Source organism: Citrus sinensis, chromosome 6, assembly GCF_022201045.2.
Source record: "Citrus sinensis cultivar Valencia sweet orange chromosome 6, DVS_A1.0, whole genome shotgun sequence".
Classification (NCBI taxonomy): Eukaryota; Viridiplantae; Streptophyta; class Magnoliopsida; order Sapindales; family Rutaceae; genus Citrus; species Citrus sinensis.
Genome location: NC_068561.1, coordinates 15622179 through 15644001, shown reverse-complemented (window position 1 = coordinate 15644001; position 21823 = coordinate 15622179). Strand labels below are relative to the sequence as shown.

Sequence of the window (21823 nt, the reverse complement as noted above, 5' to 3'; positions counted from 1 at the left end):
CATAATTTACGAAGATAATAAATTTTAATTTGAATTCATCATTTAAAATTTCCCTATGAAAAGCCTTTAAAGATTAGGATCATAAAATGAAACAACGGATTATCTTGTATTTAAAACTTAATTTATTCCATATATAATAATATACTGTAAATATCGTAAAGGAAATTTGATTAATAAATGAAAAAAAAAGAGAAAAATCAATAAAGATTTACCGCTTAATCTTCACCGCCTAAAAAACGTTTGATCAATTTTCCCGCGCAGCTAAAAACAAATCCAAGCCAACCGCTAAAACTCGCAATTAATAAATAAAGTCCCTCTTCCCTTGATCAGTTTTTTTCCTCCAAAATATTCAAAAGCTCCCGCGCTTTCCCTTCGCGCATCCTCCAAATTCTGAATCTCGATTTCTATTTCTTCACAATCTCCTCCTCCGTCTCCTTCTTGAATTCTCATCCATTCTGCATTTTCCGTTTCATTTGTCTTCACAAAAATCACATCTTCCAATAATGGGAAAACAGAACAGATCTAAAAAACCGGACAATATCTTCGGGAAAGGCAAGGTCACTCCGATGCAAGTCGCATTCATCGTTGACCGCTATCTCTCCGATAACAACTTCCCGGAGACTCGCTCCGTCTTCAGAACTGAAGCCTCTTCTCTCATCTCAAAATCTCCTGTTCACGAGGTACCCATGAAGGATTATTATTATTATTATTAATAGTTTAATTTGGGGATTAAGGCATGTGTAATTGGGCTTGTGGCTAATTATTTATTTATTTTTCTGCGAAGGCTCCGAAGAGTTTGCTGAGTCTGGCGGCGATGCTGAATGAGTATGTATGTTTGAAGGAGCAGAAGGTGATGTTAGAACAGGAGAGGGCTCGATTGGATCAAGAAAAATTGAGGGTCCAGACGCTGTTATACGGTATGCAAGATGTTATGAACGCTTACAACGCGAGTTCTTCTACGCCGCCGATGATTCAGGCCCCAGTTGCAAGGCCAGCACAACCGACGGTTGTTGTTCCTCATTCTGTCCCATCTAGTGGATCCTCGCCTGGTACTTAACTTTCAATTTTACATTTGATTGAACTTTACTTATTTAGAATCTCTGAGGGTTTTGTTTCATTTGTGCAGATCTAGTTGTTTTTCCATATCTATGCGTGATTTGAAATTATGGTTTGACTTTGTTTAATTGGTTTCATGACTAATTGCTTAATTTTGCATTTGATTTGGAAGGCAAACTCAAGAATGAAAATCTAAACCGTAAATAACCAACAACAGAACAATGGTTTTATGGGATATTACTTTGACTTGTGTTTAAGGTTTTATTATAAAACAAGTATTGATTGACATTCTTGAGTTTATTGTGAGTGTTGATGATATCTTTGTTAGTTATGCTTGTGGCATTTTTTAGCTGTGAGCAGCATTAATCTTGATAAAGTTTCAATTTCATGGCCTATTTTGAGTCATCATGATGATTTTTCTTGTTTCTTGTTGGATCATTAAGAGGAATGCATGGATTCACGTTCTTTCCGCTTTGTAGTGTTCATAAGTGAAAAACAATTCATGTGTTTGAAACTGATCCATTGGTGATTGCTTAACAGGTTATGTTGTGCACAACACACCAACTGTTGTGCCAATGTCCGTGCCATCCAATTTGTCAAATTGCCCAGCAGTTCCAAATTGCCCATTAACAAGGAAGAGAGCAGGTTCAAAGGTTCTGTTGGACGCCGCCCCACCAGCTTCAAAGAAATCTTGCAGTAAGATAGCCTCCAAGAATTTGTCAAACAAAGGTAAGTTTATTCCAAAATCAAGCATTCAATTTATGTCCTTGTAGCGTTTGTTACTTAAAAATATCTCTATTTTGGAATGGTAACACACTTGTTTGTTATTGCATTTTTTTTTTCAATCCAGCAACACAATCAAAGAGTAAAGTCTCTAATCAGGATACTGCCCAGTCTTCCTCTGTGGTCGAGTTATCACCTCACAACCGTTCGCCCAATGGATCACTCATTCAAGGATCCAGTGTTGCAAAGAGTTTGTTCAATCAGGGTTCAATTCCCACTCCTACCAATTCCTCTGGCCCCAAGACCCCACCACAGCCAGTTTCCTCTCAAGCAGATAAATCTCCATTGGGAAATTCTTTCGTTGCTAATTCAAGTGCCAATAGTACTCCTCAAGAGATAACTCCTACTAACTGCACTGTCATTTCATCGGAGAGAGTTACAGTGAGCCCATACAAACAAATGACAGTCTACACAATGGAGAGGAACCATTGCATTTCCTCTTCCTCGCCATTGAAGACAAACTTGACAAGGCTGAGTAAGAGGGATCATGTAAAAGGGAGGCTAGATTTTGATGGTTCTGATGAGGCCGTGAACTCGGATACACCTATTGTTAATGAGATTTCAACATCTGATTCTGACAAGGAAGCTGACATTTTTGACATGGATTTTCCTAATTTAGATGCTCTCGGACCTAACTTTTCCTTCTCTGAGCTGTTAGTTGATTTAGATCTTGATTGTGAAGGAATTGGCCGTCCTAGCCAGCCTTCTTTGAGTGCTTCCATGAACAATGATTCAGGGTGTGTTTTCTTTCTCCTATTGCATAGTGAAAAATTCTATATATCCCTACTATATTCACAACATACTAAGTTACATCTGACAATTTATTCTGTATTGCATATGTGTAGAACATCTCATGAATCGGGGAATGCCAATATGGGGGTTGATCAAATTGTGTCCGAGTATTCATCGACAGTAACAGAAGTAGTTGCAGGAAAAGATATAAATGCTGAAGGTAATTATACTCACTTATTGGATATGATTTTATTTATTGCATTATTTTGTCATCATATTGAACGGTTTATTTTACAGGCCCTGATAATACCCTGACTTCAGTAAAGTCCATAACTAAATGTATAAGGATTTTAAGTCCTGGTAAATTTGTCAACCTTTTCTTTTCAATTTTTCTTTTCTTGTCTTTTTGTCACTGGGGCTAAACTTATCACTTCATTGCTTTGATTATGCTTCCTCTGATTTGTAATTTCAGCAAAAGGCTGCAAGAATTCTTTCGATCAGCAAAATTGTTGAGCATGAAAGCAATCTTGAAGATAAAGGCGACTCATAGTCTGACATGGTATCAGTACAGAACTTACTGCAGAGATGACTCCTAGGCTGACATTGTTTCCGCTGTCATTCTCATACATTTTTCTCTTAGGTTACATGTAAGTTTCTAATCAATGCTTAACATCTTTAGGATGCCCATGGAGGTTTGCTTTGAAAAATTTGGGTGGAACATAGTACAGTCGTGCCTGAAATTGTATTTGTCCACTTGTATCATTGGTGGAGAATTATTCTAAATGCTAATTTCTTATATCACTGTGCTTGGATGAAGTAGAGTAAATTTTGGACTGAAAATACAAGGGAAAAAAGCTTACATAGTTATGGGAAGAGGTTGATACAATTAATTTGCTTCCCCTTTACTTTAGATTACACTTTCCAACAATACATCCTCATAATGTTCTTCATTTAGCGACATTGATGATGGTTGAAGAGTTAAGTTCAATTTGTATCACATTGATAATTGGATAATATACACAAAACTTCCACGAAATATTTCCAATTTAGTGTAATTCTTGGGACACTAACATGAAATAATTCTCTTTGCTATTACATTAGATTTAAGCCAAATACTTCTCCAATTTCTCCACTTCCTCCTGGCTTCCAATGTACAGTGGAATACGCTGGTGAATCTGTCAAAAGAAAGCAACTAAAGCATCTTAGTAACCAGTTACCTAATAAAATTGCACAAGCTCATGGTTATGAGATTGTTTTCACCTCAGTAGGTTGAATGTCAAGTACTCTTTGATGGCCATCAGATCCTTTGCCTCCTGCTTGTTCCACTATGAAGCTCATTGGTGCACATTCATACAAGAGCCTCAGCTTTCCATTCTTGCTCTTCTTGTCTCTTGGATAGCCATAAATGCCGCCGTAGAGCAGAGTTCGATGGAAATCACCAACCAAGCTACCAATGTACCTAGCAGAATAGGGCTTGCCGCTGGGTCCTGGATCCTTAAGATCGTCAATGTACTTCTTCAACTTGTCATCCCAAAGCTGGTAGTTCCCTTCATTAAAAGCATAGATCTTTCCGGTTTTGGGTATCTGAATGTTCTCTTGTGTCAAAACAAATTCTCCATACATGGGATCCAGGGTGAATGCAAAGACACCGTTGCCTAAAGTTATCACAAAGATTACAGAGCTTGAATACATGCAATAGCCTGCAGCAAGAAGGTTGCTTCCTGGCTGGCACACGTTCACTACACACCTTAGTTCAGTGTTGCCCAGCTGCAATGTATCAAAATTGAAAAAAATGGAAGTAATTTACTATCAGACTTCATTTTTCTGTTTAGTATTACAATGAAATGACAGAAGCATGAAACTCACAGTAGGATCATCACCAATATCGGCAAGACACTCATCATTTGGGCTGTATATGCCAAAGATGGATCCAGTAGACACTGCAGCATCAATGTTGGATGATCCATCAAGTGGATCAAAAACTACAATATAGTTTCCAGAGTAGCTCTCTTCTACCGCCACTGGTACATCCTCTTCCTCTGACGCTATAATCCCGGTTCGCCCACTTGATCTCAAACAGTTTGAGAACACCTGCAAGTGCAAAACAGTCAACTTTCCATCTGATAGCATTCTGCTCATTTGAAGTAGTAATGCTTAACAAATCACGCCGTACTATGAACCTAAGAAGCTAATTACAGGATCACTACTCAATATGAATTAAGACAAACTACTCAGTTGTATAAATTTTGATTCAACTTCATTTTCGAAGTACAGCAGCTGAAGTAACTTAAATGAAATCATTTTGATCATGTCACAAGTATTCTAAGAATGCCCATCAAAGAAAACTGCAAAACTATGTATTCTAAGAATACCCATCAAGTAAAACTGCAAAACTTGACAGTTCACAGTTAGTAATTTAGCCGCAGATTAAAATTCTGCAAAAGTATTTGGACCGAGTGGTTACTGACCTCATTTGAAACGACGTCGAGCTTCTTCTGGTCCTCGCCTTGAACATTGACAGCACCCTGAATTCCAGTCAAGTTGGAAATGCCAGCTCTTTGCACCAAAGAAGCAATCTGCTTGCACGCCGTTGAAATGCTGGAAAGCACAATAGTGAGCTCAGCATCAATAACGCCAGACTGTTCTTGCTTCAACAGCCAGTTTGTCAGCGTTTCAATCTCATACGAACTTCTCTTCTTGGTTGCAACCTCCGATGTTGTCCCAACAGCCATGCACCGAACCCCAGCAGCAACACCAACATGTCTTCTCTTCAAAACGTTGCTGGGACATGACGACACGAGTGCTTTGGAGTCGAAGACACATATTTGGTAAGGAGAGAGCCGAGAGAAAGAGTGAGAGCTTGAAAAGAGAAGCTGTGATGATGCTGTCGCTGCTGCTGCAACCATTTTGGCCCTCTGCTTTCTGCTTTCTTGCTAGCTGATGATATTGTTATGCTCTGTTACAAGCAATATGTTGCTGATTGGATTGAGTTGTGTAAGCCGAGCATGGGATTGTGAGGCTGGCAACCTATTTCTGTTAATGATGGCCCCACTTATCTCTCTTTCACAGTTGATTTTGATTTTGTGACCATGGTTCATTCTGTAATGCGGAGTGTTCAACAGAAACGATACTCGAGTATTTACAAACTGCAAGTGGAAAGATGCGTGGCGCCACATGAAGTTGTGGCCTGAGTTGGTAAAAATTATATGCCCGCTTTGTTGTTATCGAGTCCAAAAAGATCACTATGTCTTTGGGCCATTACAGGAATACATCATGGTCCAAGCCCATAGTTTGACAAGAGTCGGCCTAATTTCCGTTTCCCATAAAAAAGATTTATTTTGTTGAAGGTGATGGTAGGGGTGTGCAAATGACTTGACCCGAACTGATCCAGACCAATTCGATCTAGAAAATTTGGATTCGGATTGGATTCGAATGAAGAGTCTAATCCGATTGGTTGGATTTTGGCCAACCTGAGCTGGTTAGATTATGATCAGATTGGGTCAAATTCGATCGGAAAATTCAAAGAAATCAAAGTATATATAAATACAAAATTTTGATCCGACCCGAGCCAATTTGAATTATCTCGGATCGGATTATATGTTCAGATTGAATTTAAGTTATGTTTTTTCCAACCTAATTAATCCAAAATTTGATCAAATTTATCTGAATATGAATTTAGGGTAATTTTTAAAAACTTCCCCTGAGGTTTGGGTTTGTTGCAAGTAGATGACGAGAATTAGTTTATTTGTAAAAAACCTCTTACCGTCAGTTAATTTTAACATTGACCGTTAGTTGACCGTGCAAAGACAATATTACCCTTAACAATAGTTTATAAACGAAAATAACTATAAAAAAAACCAAAATTATTGGCGCGAAAAGCACAAACCCTATTTTTTAACAATTTTATCCTTGTCAATTCTAAAAATTTACAATATCATAGGTAAAGATTATGACAATTTCATTTTTAAATTTTTAATTTTATCTTTCTTGTAGGAATTTTAAGAAAATATCAATAATTTAAAGAGGATTTTTTAATTTTATCTTTTTTATAGGAACTTTAAGAAAATATCAATAATTTAAAGATGGTGAAATAGCTAATAATTTTGGTTTTTTTTATAGTTATTTTCGTTTATAAACTATTGTTAAGGGTAATATTGTCTTTGCACGGTCAACTAACGGTCAATGTTAAAATTAACTGACGGTAGGGGGTTTTTTACAAATAAATCAATTCTCGCCATCTACTTGCAACAAGTCCAAACCTCAAGGGAGGTTTTTAAAAATTACCCTCTGAATTTACCCACCCTTAAGTGACGTGACTTTTTCTATATAATTTCGTACGAAATATCTTATTATTTCACATATATATTTATATATATGAAAAAATATGTGATCGTGTGATGGTAGACTGTGGAAGTTGATATATTTTTTGACTTTGAATATTGGTGAGGTCCACGGTTTTTACAATAAGAATAGAATATTTCTAGGTTGTATCGTAATAAAAATGTTCTAAGTGATCTAGGTTGATTCTTTAGACATTGATGATCTAGATTGATCCCTTAGATTTTTAGAGTTGTCTCAGTAAACTTTGATTGTTATTATCCGTGTTAAAAAAAAAAAAAACCAATTAATGTTTTACGTATGTGTGTAATATTAATTAGAACATCTGTCGTTGACTCGGACATAAATTTTCGTACTTGTTCAGGCATATCAATTGAACAAAGACAGCTGGTAAAAGCAGATGAATTGCAATTACGTAAGCAAAAAGACTATTGTAAAATGTATAGCGGTCAATTATTTCTCTACAATTGTTATTAACTTTGTTTCAATTTAAAATTATGGTTACCTGAACTCGGCATGGCCAAAAAATCCTCTAATTGAAGGAATTAGTTTAATAATACAAATGGTTAACTAAGAAGATTAATGTAACATAGAGTGCTGACCTGGTTGAGGATTTTGGACTTTATTAAAGTTTGAAAAAATTATTAAACTTTACGGTTTAACAATATAATGTCATTACATTATTAAATTATAGAGTTTAATAACCTTCTCGGACTTTAATAAATTCAGGATCTTGAATTGAATCATATATATATATATATATAGATGTTTCAATCAGAAATTTTTAAGTGTAAAAAAATTCAGAAAAATACATAAACTGTGCAGTTTAAGCGCTTTAAATTTTAAGTCTTTAAAATCTCACGATTTTAATTTTTTTTTAAAATTTTTTTCGCACTTTAAGATTGTCAGAACGAAAAATTAATATATATATATAATTAATAACTACCAAGGATGACATTAGCACGGTGGAGACCGAAGACTTGGTCATGTTGCGTGACAGAAACTGCAAGAACATGCATAGTTAAGCTAGAGAGGACTCGGAGAAGCTTCTTTTCTTTCAATCAATGCCGCCACCAAAATTGCGGACGAACTGTTGGGACTTTCCTGTTGCATTTTGATTTGTCACCACATACGCAATTCGACATGTGGAACTGCGACCGAAGCTTAATTTACTTCTGATGCAAACAAGGAAACCTACGGGCACCTTACAGTTTTAAAGACGCGGTGACTTAATCTTCGGTCAATTGATTCACTTTGTCAATGAGTTGGCTTCTGCTTAATTTTCTATATTCCATCCGACATGCGTTGGGGCGCACCTTTCCCTTAGGCCACGCAAAAACTTAACCACCTCTCCAAATTTTTATGATATTTTTGTATTGAATAAATAATAATCGACCTAACAACTCTTTTATTTTGGAAGAATTTTCGATTAATCTTTTTTTTTTCTGTCCATTTGATCATTAAATTAATTCAGCTTCAAATTGAGGAGTTATTACTAAAATAGAGATGTTTATTGAAATTCTTACTTTAATAATCCAATTAATTAACCGATATTCTTGACTTCTTGTTTAATAATATTAGCAATACAATGCGGAAATGTGGTACTTACAACATTAAATTAAGTTTTTTTTTTCCTTTCTTTATTTTGGTTATGTACTACATGCTGAAATTTGAATAATTCAAATTATAATTGTCACACGGGTTAATTATAAGAGAATATGATTCAAATGTTGAGAACCTTCTCGATACAGTAACGTGCGAGCCATTCAAACACGTCTTTAGCAGTCGTCAATGAGAAAACACAATATAATATATCAACCCAGATTTGACTAGTATATAGTAAACTAAATCAAAAGAAGAAAAAAGAAAAAAAAGGTTTTTAAAAATAGTAAGTAACAAAAACATCGAACATGGGCTCCACAGAAAAGTCCAAGAGATTCGTAAATGAACCCACCAAACGCGTCCTTCATTTACTAATTAATTTAATTCCATCTAACATCTCTACGCACACAAATCACACAAATACGCAAGCTTATAAAAGGAAACCTTAAGCCGTTCCCACATGTCATTATATATAGAAACCACGAACCTTTTCTTGGTACATATCTCTCCTCTATATATCCGCAAACTCCTCAAAACACTCTCTCTCACAGATCCCATTTACTTTCTTAATTGTTTCTTCATCTTCATTGTTCAAAAACCCTAAAATCAGAAAAAGAAAAAATAATTGCATTCATGGCCTCTTCACTTAGATTGTCATTTGTTCTATTCCTCTCCTCCCTCTTTCTCCATGCAGCTCTAGGTAATGTTTACATTTATCTATGCATGTTATGATTTTATTGTTTGGTTGTACGTCCTGTGCAGGGCGTGAGGGCAAATGGGTATTTACATTTTCTTTTTTCTCTTTTTAATTTTCGGTTCGTTGTTCTGCAGCTGAGATTGAGTGCGAGTCTTTGCCAAAGAATGTTTGTGCATTTTCAATTGCGTCTTCTGGGAAGAGGTGTTTGCTGGAGACTTACACGACCAAAGACGGAAGCCTAGAATTTTTGTGCAAGACATCGGACGTTGTTGTTGAAAAAATGGCGGATTACATTGAGACAGATCGATGCGTGAAAGCTTGTGGTGTTGATAGGAACGCCGTTGGGATTTCATCGGACGCTCTCCTTGAGCCTGAATTCGCTTCCAAGCTTTGCTCGCCGGCTTGTTACCAGAAGTGCCCTAACATTGTTGACCTCTACTTTAACTTGGCCGCCGGTGAAGGTATGAACATTCATTTTATCAACTCTTCATTTTTCATTATGATCAATTAAAATCGGACAAATTTTACAAATACGGAGGAAAAAAAATTATTGGTTGCCAAGTCTATTCATGGTCGATGGCAATAATAAGATCAATGAACTATGTTAATTGTGACATGGGTTACAATTAGTAGTTGGGTTTAATTATGTCTTAAGTTTACCATTCCGAAAAACAAAAAACAAAATTGTTCTAGAAATATTTGACATATCAAATAGTTAATGTCAAATCTTTGAATTTACATGGTCAATATACATCAAATTTCTTCTAAGACCTTTTCAACTACCGACTTAGAAGGAAAAAAAAAGAAGAAAGAAATTGAAAATGTAATTTTCTAATTTCTAGCGAAATTTGACGAGTTTGATAACGTCGAATCTTACAATTTGTATGGTCAAAATACAAATCAAACACCTTCTAGAAAGAGATTTTTAAATGGTTTGTTTATATTTACCGACTAATTAAAGATATTTGGGGAGACGGCTTTTGGGAAAATCTAGAATTTAGACTTATTAAATATTAAAAAAGAAAGAATTTAGCTTTTGTGAGCATAAAACATATCCTTCAAACACCACATCTAGCTTTTGCTTTTTGTTTTCTCTTTAAGTTTACACATTAATTAAAGAGTTCTCTTATAAACCCTTTGCTTGAGACATTTTTTCTTCTCCATCAGTCAAAGAATTATTTCTCCTGTCACAAAGTTGCATGACACGTCGCATGGCTTATAATATATATTCCTTTTATACGAGTTTCTTTTTCTAATTTAATAAAGTCAACGTGCAATAACGCTGTTTGTATACATGATCATGGGATCGCTGCATGTAACTTAATATGAACGTGGTGTTGGTTCACGCAGGAGCATACTTGCCTGACATTTGCCAGGCTACCCGCAGCAACCCTCACCGTTCAATGCTTCAGCTTTTGAGCTCCGGCGGTGACGGCACCGTCAGCCTTGCCACCGCTCCTGCTTCTTCCCCCGTTGGCTTTTCCAAATCAAGAAAAATCTTCATCGGTGCTCCAGCTCCGTCTCCAGCATAAATTTAGCACCACTGCTGTAATGCATATATATATATATATATATATATAGGCATGCTGTCACGTTGTGTACATCGTTTCAACAAAATCATTCTCGTTAAAAGGGTGTGTGGTATATCATTGAGGAATCATATTTATTTATTTGGCAGAACAATTTGAGAGAGTTAGAGTGAATTTGAGTTTAATTGTTTTCTTTTTATTCATTTTATCCTTTTCCAGAGTGATTTTGTTGGTTATCTTTTTTGTAATAAAGAGTTTCATTTCTTACGCACATATCAATTATCATACATGAATATGCATATGTGCACAAATGCGGGATTTGGGATGTTTATAAACGTCTTTAATATATACATATATAGGTGATGGCATAGGCGGTGCCACGTTAGGAGTGGGGGTTCAAGCCCCCTCTAACTTTTTAAAATTTATAAATTTAATTTAATATTTATCTCAATTATCATAAAAATACCTATTAAAATTTAAAAATAACTGAAATATTAAGTATTTATCTTTAACTTCCAACCTACAAAAAAATTATTATTTTGAAATTCGTTGCACGCTAACTCTCCTCACATAAAAAAAAAATTATTTTATCTTATTGAGTTTATCAAAATGATTTTTCTTCAATGAATCTTCTGACACTTAAAATTCAATTTGATGTTTACATTACACATGTGGGTTCTAATAACAAATTTTTAAAATTGAAAGAGATTGATAGGCTAACAAGAAAAATAGTTAATACTAAAAAAGATAAATTGTATTAATTAATTTATTTATTGATAACATTAGCATTAATTTTACTAATTGTCACAACTACAATAGTAAAATACATTTTCAACTATGAATTTTGAGAAAAATCGTCTGTGAAATTAGATTAGAGATTAATAATTGAGTAATATTATTATTGCACATATAGAAAAAGATTATTTTGTATTCTTGATGATAAGTTTATTTTTTAAATTTTTTAACATATGAAAACACGTCGAGATCAATTATTAATGTATTGAATATATTAATGAATTTTTATTTTTGATACTTGTTACTTATTGATATTTTTTAAATTACATTATTATTTAATCACCGTGATGTCATTAATATTAGAGTGCTGCTAAACAAACGGAAGAAAGAATAAAGACAACTATTTATTTCTTTTAACACCTTCTATTTCTTTAGTTCTCTTTATTTATCTTATAAATTTTAGACTTCTTCTATTAACCTCTTAACTACTTGAATTTGGATTCTAGTAATTAGGATTCCTTTACATATTACTCTATATTTGTTTTTAAAATAATCCAATACTTTTACTAACTCACATCCACTACAAGAAAACAAGTAATAGATGACGGGAAATAATTGTCATAAAAAAGGGTGCATGACAGATAGTTCATCCGTCATCTATGTCACTGTCATTAATTTATGACAGAATATTTTCCGTCATAAATTCATAATAGTATTTTACCGTCATATATCTGTCACACAATATTTTAATATAAAAAATAATTAAATTTGAATTTATTATTAGCGGGAAATTAAATTTATTATTGGTAGAAATTTTACCGCCATTTTTTTTTATTTTTGGCGGAAAATTAAATTGTCATTTGTAAATTTATTATTAAATTTTGGTAGAAATTTTTTATGACAAATGTTATGATGGGTATTTCCCGTCATAAAGTTAATTTTTTTAAAAAATATATTATGATTATAATTTATTTGTGAATTCTTGATTACAAATTTAATTAATTATAAAAAATGAATATCGTCAAAAAAACTAAAAGCAATTAATATTAATTAACCTCCATTCAATCCAACAAATTAATTTAAGAACAAATACATCTAGCATTCAATGTCATCACCACCAATACATAATAAGACATCCCAAATAAAAAAGAACTAAAATATAAAACAATACTTAAATCCCAATTAAACTCCAAGAAAAGCAATTCAAATTCCAGCCACCAAGCCAAATTACCCAACAAAACTTCTAAATGAAAATTTTCCAACAACAAGACTTCTAGCAAGACTCCAGCAAAACTTCCAGCACCAATACCATCTTCCAATAGCACTCTAATTCCAGCATCAAACAAGGTTAAAGTCACAGATGAAACTTGTATGACCAAAATCGTCCACATTAATAAAGAGTAGCTGCTGCTCTTTCTGCTGTTGTAAAAGAGTTGCATTATGGTTTGTCAACTTAGCAATAATGGCAGAAGTAATTCCAGCATGTATTTTTTATCCAGCAGGGCCACATCCTCATCCTTAAGGGCTAAGATATCGAATGAGATAATAAATAAGTAAAAGGTAAATCCGAGGGATGCTAAAACAAAAGTAAACCTAAAACTACAGGGAGAAAGAACCTATTTTCCCACTACTAAGAGTAGTATAAGATGTAACTGCAATTGATGCTGCAGGCATTATTTGTCTTTTAGATTGCACATGTGATGATCATGCTTCATCCTTTTCCTTTTTAGTCCAGTAATTACACGACAAGAAACATCATGTTGAGGACAAATCAATATGCTAAGGTCAGTGAGCTACTCAAGTAATGATTTAATTACAATTTGTACTATGGTCAAAGAGAAGAAGACATAAAATGTAAATGTGTATTTCATTAGAGGAAGAAAAAACGAAATTTGCTAAGGCTCAATGCGTATTTTCTGGATAAATACATTTTATAGAGATAACAACAAGCCTATAAACTAATTATCTATAAAATCAAATTATTTAGCAGCAACCTCATATTTCCATTAACTTCAGCTAGCACAATACAATATGTACATCAATACAACCAAACAGATGATATGTATCATATAAACTAAATGTCCAATATAGCAGGCATAGCCTCAAGTGCTATTACCTGGTACAATGCATGACTTAGTTCTTGCCTTGATGTATGCTGTTGTTGTTCCAAAGCAAAATTAGATTGCATTAGACCATCCCATTCCTACAATTAGACAAACAATGTAACTGCCAAGAAATATAATAAAGAATCACATATTAAAATGTAAAATTCAGTATCAATTAAAATTATGAATTTGAAGAAGTGTCGCTAAGAAATTAGCAATATTACAGTTAAAAAAATGATAAAAGACATTAAATTATGCTTACACGATTATCATTGTTTATAAAAAAAAAGTATTCACTTTTCAAATGAAAAAAATTAAAAGAGCACAGAACAAGGGATCTCAAAAAAAAAAAAAATCTTATAATAGCTCTATCTTGTAAAGTATACTAGATAAATCTTGCATAAGAATAATTGGCGCAAAACTCTAAGACAAAATATATGTGTTATACATTCTAAATTATTATGGAATGAAGAGACCTAATGAACACAAAAACAATATGATATTATGAATGAAAAACATGGGCTAAAATATGGAAAACTATATGTTTCATGGAAAGAAAAAGATCACCATAAAAATTAGAGCTTATTACATACTGATTAAATTGGAATATAACCTAAGCTTGCTAATGCAACGAGTGCTAACGAGGGGGGCCAAACACCCCCTAAAAGTTCAAACCAGGTTCTATGCTTGCGCACATGAAAATCTGGGTGATAATTAACCTCCAAAGAAAGCCTGGCAAAACAAATCTTACTAATAGAAACATTCCATCTTTTCAAGCTGTTAAGATCTTTTATAATCCAGAAATATGATCTTTATATATCAAATATTAAGTCCGCAGCAGTATGCCGTACAACATCTCAAACTAGATTTCTGTCACAACTAAAATCCTAAAATCTACTAGATAGGTAAAACTCAAATAAACAAATAAGAATTTACTTATCTCATCCATTATCCAAAGAAGCAGAGATAAAGAGCATACCTGGACCCTTTTGGCTTCTTTTGCCTGCTTCAGCCTTTCAATATTTTCTGGAGTAATTAAATAATTAGAATCTATAGTTTCGACACCCTGGAATGAAATACTAACTAGGCAACCCAAGAGGGGGGGTGAATTGGGATTTTAAAAATTAAGCTAAGCAAACCACACAACAATCCAATCTAATGCCTTAATAAATTCGAAAACAGTAAATTCATTGAAAGCACAATAATAAATGAGCAAGGGAAGAGAAAGCAAACTCAAGGATTTTTACGTGGTTCGGCAATCCCCGCCTACGTCCACGCCTCCAAGCACACTGGGCTTGAGGATTTCACTATCCGAGTCTTTCCAAGACTTTAAACGTTACAATTGACTTCAAGGTGTCAATGAACCTTTACAACAAGAGATTATCTCTCTAATCTCTTCACCCCAAGTGTTTCTCACACTTGTACACTCACAATTTGATGAGAAATGAAAACTACAACAATGAAACTCTCTTTAAGAGTGGATATACAAATTGAAGAACAAAGATGATTTAATAAATGATGATTTACGAAATTGAAGCTCAATATATGTTGTGTGCACTTGTTTTTGCTTGCCAAGATTACAAAAAATGAATTGGTTTTGAGTTTATATAGCTTGAACTCAAAAACTAGTCGTTATGTACATTTTGGTCATAACCGGCTTACCGTTTATGGACATTCAGTTAGCCGCTTAATGTTACCGTTACAGCCATAATTTTGAATTTCTGAACATCTGGTATGTCGCTTGTGAAATCCGATTAGCCGTTTAAGTTCCAGAAACATTCTACCCGAATTCGGTCTACCGTTTGTCAGGATCCGGATAGCCACTTGCTACAGTAACTGCTACAGTGAATTATTTTTTAAAATTATTGTTTGGCCCCAAAACTTTCCATAACTGTACTATGGCCCAAAACATTATGAAACTTTACAAATATGTCCAAATTTTAGAATTTCTAAGTAATGCTTTGTTAATCTCAAAACTGTCTAAAATTATGATATGGCCCACAATGCTATGAAACTTTTCAAATAAGTCCTTCAAAATTTCAAGCAATACTTGTTGATTTCAAAGTTTTCAAAACTCTTTCAATGAAACCATAAACTTGAAAAAAACTAATTTCATAAAATCATTTTTTCATTAAATATAAAACCTTTATAATGTGAAAATAATGATTTATTTAAAATGTATAAAAAATAATTTGAGCTTAAAAGATTAATCATTCTTAATCTTGTTTGTTATCATCAAAATCAACATTATGGAAACATATATGTTAACATGGAAAACTAAGAAGCCATAATCAGACATGAAATTCCAAGCCAGGTTAAGTAAAAATCTAAATCAAATCTATTAGAGGATATCTAACAGAGTGAGAATACAAATCAAGAACTTAAATCACAGCAATTCAACAAGGAAGCAAAAATCTAGCCTCATGAGTCAGAACCCATCAATGATCCACTGTTGTAGCGGGCTTTTAAAGAAAGAAACATACTATTTTCTCTACATTACTTGTATTAGGTAGACAACTGCCATTTTCTCTGCCAACAAACAAGTGAATAAAGTCAAATACACATAGGGAATTAGAGAATCCGCATAAGGCATAAGACCACTGCCATTTTCTCTGCCAACTAACTCTCTGTTGATCAAGCACCTTACATGTGCAAAAATATTTCGAAATTGTAAACTAATTATAAATGTTAAATCTTCAATTGGCATTCAAAATTTTCCAAATCATGATTTCTTAGACAAGAACGGGTAAAATGCACAAGATAATTGAACATGAAAATTTCAAGATAAAGCCAAACCATAACCATCATGACAGCCACGAGCCACCATTACCTTACCCCTCCACAACAAATCCAATACCATGCAAATCAATCCCAATCAATTTCTACACCAAAATCCCAACAAATTTTGCTATTTAGAAAACTAAACTCACAAGTTTTAATACATACCCGATGTCAATTTTTATTTTATTTAAAAAAAATTCAGCAACCTTACCTGGAAATGGATTGATTCGTCGAGGAAAAAAAATTAAAAAACCAATTGATTCTCATGGTGGTGGTAGATCTGCTTGTGGAGATGACGAACATATGAAAAGACTGAGTAACAACGTGAAATGAGAGAGCAAGCAAGCGTGATGGCTTGAACGGAGGAAGAATGGTGGCATTTTGAATGGCAAAATAGTGGAGTTTTTATGATCTATTAAGAATGAAATTTTAATTCTAGGGTTTCAAATGATGAAAGAGAGAGGCAAAATGGAGAGTGACTAGGAGAATGTCCGAGACTTCGACAAAATTAGTTGTGTGTTTTAAGCTATCTCATAGTAAATCGTAACGTTTTATCTTTTTGTTTTTATTTTTTCAATTTTTAAAATGGTACTGTTTGATTTTTAAAATAAAATAATATATTAAAATTTGGTCAAATATAATCAAAATCATAATTCTATCATAATTTTTTGACGGAGCAAATTTCTATCACGATTATATCATTAATTCTTGATAAACAATAATTCTATCACAAAACCATCACTAATACATGATAGAACCATATTCTATCATGAGTCTGCCATGCTTTTATGATATATACAAAATCTATCATAAGTTGTCATCTATTGCCAGTTTTCTTGTAGTGATCTATTAAGTTGAGAATAGCGGAATGTAAATAATGCTAGAGATGGAGTGCTTATAATACTTTTGATAATAGTTTCTTCTGCATTAATCATTCTGGATCGGTATTTCCTAATCCTATATTATATCCTTGATTCAATGCTACTTCTATTCTCCTGTTGACAATAATTCTAAGTTTAATATTACAGTCTATATAACTTCCTATTATAGCTAATCTTCCTAAATTATTAATTTTTTGATGTACTCACTAAATGCTTCAATAAAATAATTTCGTAAAGTAGAACAAATATAGTTATCTAATGACATGCAAGCTAAATTTAAAATTCTTATAATAATTGTTCTTCCCCTCTAGATACTCTCCAATTCTTTTATAAACCTCTATCAAATAAATTAGATAACAAATTATTTTGTCCCAAATACTAACGAAAATCAGTATTCTTTTTGACAATTTCTAAAGATTTTTTTTTCCTAGAAGTTCAGAGTATAAAATCAAACTTTTCAATTAAAACTGAAGTTTTTTCAAAAAAAGAAAAAAAAACTTCTTTCTCTTAGGGGCATGGAAATTATAACATAAAACCTTCATTCTTCCTTGAGACGCCTATCCTTCAGTTAAAACGATACTTTAGGAGTAAAACTGGGCACTCAGAGGTCCTTCTTCAAGGTTTTGGGTTTTCCTAAAACCTAGATTTTTCTTTAGAGTTTGATTTTATTCTTTAAGAATAGAAAACATTTATTATGAGCAAATAAAAAGAAACTTAATTCATAATAAACTATTTGTAACGCAAAACTTGTTCATTTATAAACACATGGAAGCTTATAAAGGATTGGGTTTCTCTATTAGAGAAGAATTAAGTAACTTGGCTACAATACATGCTGAATAAATTACTTAATTAAATATCTTCTAAAAATACAACAGAAAATTGAACAAAAGCCTAAGAGCTTTTATAGATCGAGATTGAAGTTTGCTACAAGATGATTTTTTGATGAGCGGATTTTTGATTGCTTTCTCAATGATAAAAAAAGAGGTGATTCTTTCTATATATAAAGTTATTTCTAGCTATTTATCCTTATCTTTTGTTGCTTTCTTATCTTATACTTTCTATGTGAGTAAAGAGAGTGTCGAGAGAATTATCATCGCAGCTTTCCCTTTTTAAAATTGTCCTTTGAAAAAAGCAGTGATTGGAGGTTGACAATTGAAAAGTGGACCACTGCAGAGTTATGCTTCTAGCATGTTATCGAGGTTGTGGGCCTCAACATCATCTAAGTTGTTGTAGAAATCTATACCATCATTTTTTTTTTCTTTGCTTGATAGATCTTCCATAAAAGCTCTGTAAGCCTTAATATCTTCTTCTTATTGTTCACGGTAAAAATTTACAAGCTAATTAATTGTGGTCTTGGACAAAAAAAGAACTTCAAGTATATTCTGGGGAGAAAATATATTTTGATTAAAGTCTTCAACGATTAGTTTTGTATGGTCAGTGAATTCTATAATCTTAAATTCCCTTGCTATTACTTTGCTTCTCTAATATCTAATCTGCTTAGTTAAAGAATTATTAGTGCAAGTCTAAGGAATGCTTGAGCCTTCCAAGTCATCAAGTTCCCTAATGACATTAGATTTCTTGAAGAAAATGAAATGTTGTGCTTAAAATTCATAGTCTACTTCTTCATTGAATTGTCATTTTGGTGCTTTTGATTGGACATAAGCTACCACAAACTATTTTTCCATTGCCATTAGGTTAAGCGTGGTTGACTTTAACCTCTTCCCAAATGCATTTTTTTGATTTAGCTCTCGAAAAATAAATTTGATTAAAAACCAAAATCTAAAAATAACTATAGAGTTTATATTAGCGGTTTATCTCTAAATTTTAGTAGAGTTGATATTAGCGGTTTATCTCTAAATTTTAGTTCTATTAGTTTGTATAATTCCATATCAATGCTGACACTTGAAATACTATAGGTGAGATGGCATTTATAGCCTGCATGTTCCAATAGAATTTTCTGACAGAATGAATATGATTATCTTATTTGGGCAACCTAAGCCCAAAGTTTATAAGTTTGGGTAATTAAGAAATTAAAGGAAACTTGAAGGGGGTGAATGAAAATTGCCATAAAATTTGGCTTTAAAAAGCAAGTGGCAGCCCTAGTTACACTATTGTAAAAAGAAGAATTGCATAAGAAGTGGCGAGAGAGAAAGGCAGTAGAGGTTTTCGTTTTGGGACTAAATGATTTCAATATTTGATTGGACGATCAAAAGATGAAATTAACTTCGTTTTCTCCCAAATTTTGAGGCTAAGTTCCTAGCATTGCTCTTTACAATCCTACTTGCATTGATTTTTATTTTATACTCTTGTTGGCTGTTATTTAAGATACTCTCTTGATAAGGAGATAGTTATTAGGTTGTTACTGTAAGTTAAAAATATTTAGATTCTTGATATTGTTATCCTCTAGTATTATCTAAGAAGAATTTGTGTTGTAATCACATTAATATAGTAGAAGATTATATTGGACTACAATCCTGTGGTTTTCTCTACTTTGATTTTTTCAAGTAAAAATTTGTGTCTCTTGTGGTTGATTTTTGCTTTAGATTTTGTTTGTTTATTTTCCTACCAATTTATTTGTGATACACATCCTATTTTGATCACACAAAGAGGGAAAGAGTTTTGGTTTTGCTTAATTTGTAGCTGCTTGTGTGAGTCCCTTTCCCAACAGAGTGATATCAGAGCGTCATGTTTTTTTTTTAATTTTTTTTATTACTTGTGTGGTTGAGATTGAGGAGTCCTCGGCATGCATGATTAAATTAAAATTATAAAAATATGGCATTTGAAAGTCTAGGATGGAAGATTTGATGTACATGAAAGACTTGCATGAGCCCATTGAAGGCAAAGAAGCTAGACCTACCGATTTATATGATAAGAAATGAGCTCAATTAAACCAGAAGATCGTGGGTACTATTAGGGCATGAATTGATCAAAGTGTGTACCACCGTGTATCGAAGGACTTTGGAGGAAATTAGTAACAATTTATAAGTAGTCGACATCATAAAATAAAGCCAATTTAATGAAAAGCTTGTTATCTTGAAATACAAGAAGGGGTTCAGTATAACTGAACACACTTGTGAGTTTCAGGGCTTAGTTGATCAATTGACTACTATGAAAATTATTTTAGATGACGAGTTAGAAACATTGTTGTTGCTTAATTCTTTACCTGACAATTGAGAGACATTAGTGGTGTTAGTGAATAATTCAGTACTGAATGGGAAATTAACCTCAGATATGGTTACAGATAGACTGCAGAATGACGAATCTAAAAGAAAGAGTGTTGAAACATTTCCCTCTGAGTCAGATGCACGTGTTTCAAAAAAGTAAGAAAGGCGGGGGAGAAACCAAACTAGAAATTCCCGCTAGCAAAATAATGATAATCCCAGAGGAGAAATATGACGTGTTTTCATTTTCAGAAAATGGGTCACATTAAAAGGGAATGTAGATTATGGAAAAGAGAACAGGTGAAAGAAAATGGTGATGCTTAGAAAAATGACAAAGAGAACACTGCAGCCATAGTTGACGGTGATTTAGGTATTGTTTATAATGAGAGCTCAGTAAATTTCACTTGCCATAACAGTGATTGGGTGATTGATTTATGTGATTCGTTTCATATTACTGCACATCATGATTACTTCATATCCTAATTTAATGGTGATTATGGTCGTATTCGGATGGGAAATGAAGAGGCATCCAAGATTGTGAGCATGTGAGATATTTGCTTGGAAACTAACATTGGCTGCAAGTTATTGCTTAAAGATGTCAGACATGTACCAAATATTCACCTTAATTTGATCTTTATAGGCAAGCTTAATGACGATGGTTATATTAACCAATTTGGTAAAAAAAAATAGAAGCTCACCAAAGGCTCCCTAGTGTTAGCTAAGAGGAGGAAAGTAAACATTTTCTATGTAATAGAAGCCAAGATCCAGAAAGAAGATGTAAATGTGATTGTAAAAAGTTCTGACATTAAGACGTGGCACAAAAGAGTTGATCACATTGGTGAGAAAATGTTAGAAACTCTTGCCAGAAAAGGATTTTTACCCAACTTCGCAGGAATGTCCCTCAAGACTTGCGTTCATGCTTAGCTGGAAAGACACATAAAGTGGATTTTAAAAGCTTTTATCCATATAGAAAATCGCAAATCCTTGATTTGACTCACACTAATGTTTGCATGATTCAAAGTAAATCAATAAGAAGTGCACTTTATTTTGTAATTTTTATTGATGACTGTTCTAGAAAAGTATAGACTTTTGCTTTGAAATCTAAAGATTAAGTGCTTGTGTTGAGAGAGGGACATGAAAAAAATTAAAATGTGTCATGACAGATAATGGTGGTGAGTACAAAGGACTATTTAAGCAGCATTGCAGATCCCATGAAATCAGACTTGAGAAAGGTTTACCAAAAACCCCGCAGAAAAATCGTGTTGCAGAAAATATGAACAAAACAATTGAAGAAATGATCAAGTGTATGCTTTCTGATGCCAAGCTTCTTAAATCTTCTTGGGTAGAGGCTATGTGTACTGCAATTGACTTTTTTAATATTTCTCTTTCAGCTCTATTAGATGGCGATGTACTTGAGAGAGTT

The 21823-nt window shown here is 33.3% G+C and overlaps 4 protein-coding genes across 10 annotated transcripts; 2 read left to right on the top strand and 2 right to left on the bottom strand.

Moving 5' to 3' along the window:
- Positions 1 to 349: 349 nt before the first annotated feature.
- On the top strand, positions 350 to 3414 carry LOC102609016 (uncharacterized). 2 transcript variants are annotated; one of them, XM_015531299.3, is made up of 7 exons: positions 350 to 680; positions 785 to 1049; positions 1597 to 1785; positions 1907 to 2576; positions 2685 to 2791; positions 2869 to 2931; positions 3044 to 3414. In XM_015531299.3, exons 1-7 carry the CDS (start codon positions 504 to 506, stop codon positions 3082 to 3084), a joined length of 1512 nt encoding a protein of 503 aa, XP_015386785.1. In that variant the 5' UTR covers positions 350 to 503; the 3' UTR covers positions 3085 to 3414. The 2 variants fall into 2 exon arrangements, with proteins under 2 accessions (XP_015386785.1, XP_024956028.1); XM_025100260.2 differs by lacking the exon at positions 2869 to 2931.
- Positions 3415 to 3549: 135 nt separating this feature from the next.
- Positions 3550 to 5673, bottom strand: LOC102628345 (fructose-1,6-bisphosphatase, chloroplastic). The gene is made up of 4 exons (XM_006480869.4): positions 5040 to 5673; positions 4438 to 4662; positions 3832 to 4338; positions 3550 to 3746 (listed from the first exon to the last, which is right to left on the bottom strand). The coding sequence occupies exons 1-4, from the start codon at positions 5475 to 5477 to the stop codon at positions 3675 to 3677; spliced, it is 1242 nt and encodes a 413-aa protein (XP_006480932.1). The 5' UTR covers positions 5478 to 5673; the 3' UTR covers positions 3550 to 3674.
- A 3306-nt stretch (positions 5674 to 8979) lies between these two features.
- On the top strand, positions 8980 to 11010 carry LOC102628059 (hypothetical protein). The gene is made up of 3 exons (XM_006480868.3): positions 8980 to 9211; positions 9343 to 9669; positions 10559 to 11010. Exons 1-3 carry the CDS (start codon positions 9145 to 9147, stop codon positions 10738 to 10740), a joined length of 576 nt encoding a protein of 191 aa, XP_006480931.1. The 5' UTR covers positions 8980 to 9144; the 3' UTR covers positions 10741 to 11010.
- A 1490-nt stretch (positions 11011 to 12500) lies between these two features.
- Positions 12501 to 16878, bottom strand: LOC102627854 (pre-mRNA-processing factor 19-like). Of its 6 annotated transcripts, none has more exons than XM_052443070.1 (5): positions 16570 to 16878; positions 16061 to 16106; positions 14557 to 14643; positions 13589 to 13675; positions 12501 to 12798 (listed from the first exon to the last, which is right to left on the bottom strand). In XM_052443070.1, exons 1-5 carry the CDS (start codon positions 16659 to 16661, stop codon positions 12700 to 12702), a joined length of 411 nt encoding a protein of 136 aa, XP_052299030.1. In that variant the 5' UTR covers positions 16662 to 16878; the 3' UTR covers positions 12501 to 12699. The 6 variants fall into 6 exon arrangements, 5 of the variants coding, with proteins under 5 accessions (XP_052299030.1, XP_052299034.1, XP_052299033.1 ...); XM_052443074.1 differs by having other exon boundaries at positions 12502 to 13194; XM_052443073.1 differs by having other exon boundaries at positions 12503 to 12997.
- Between the last annotated feature and the right edge of the window lie 4945 nt (positions 16879 to 21823).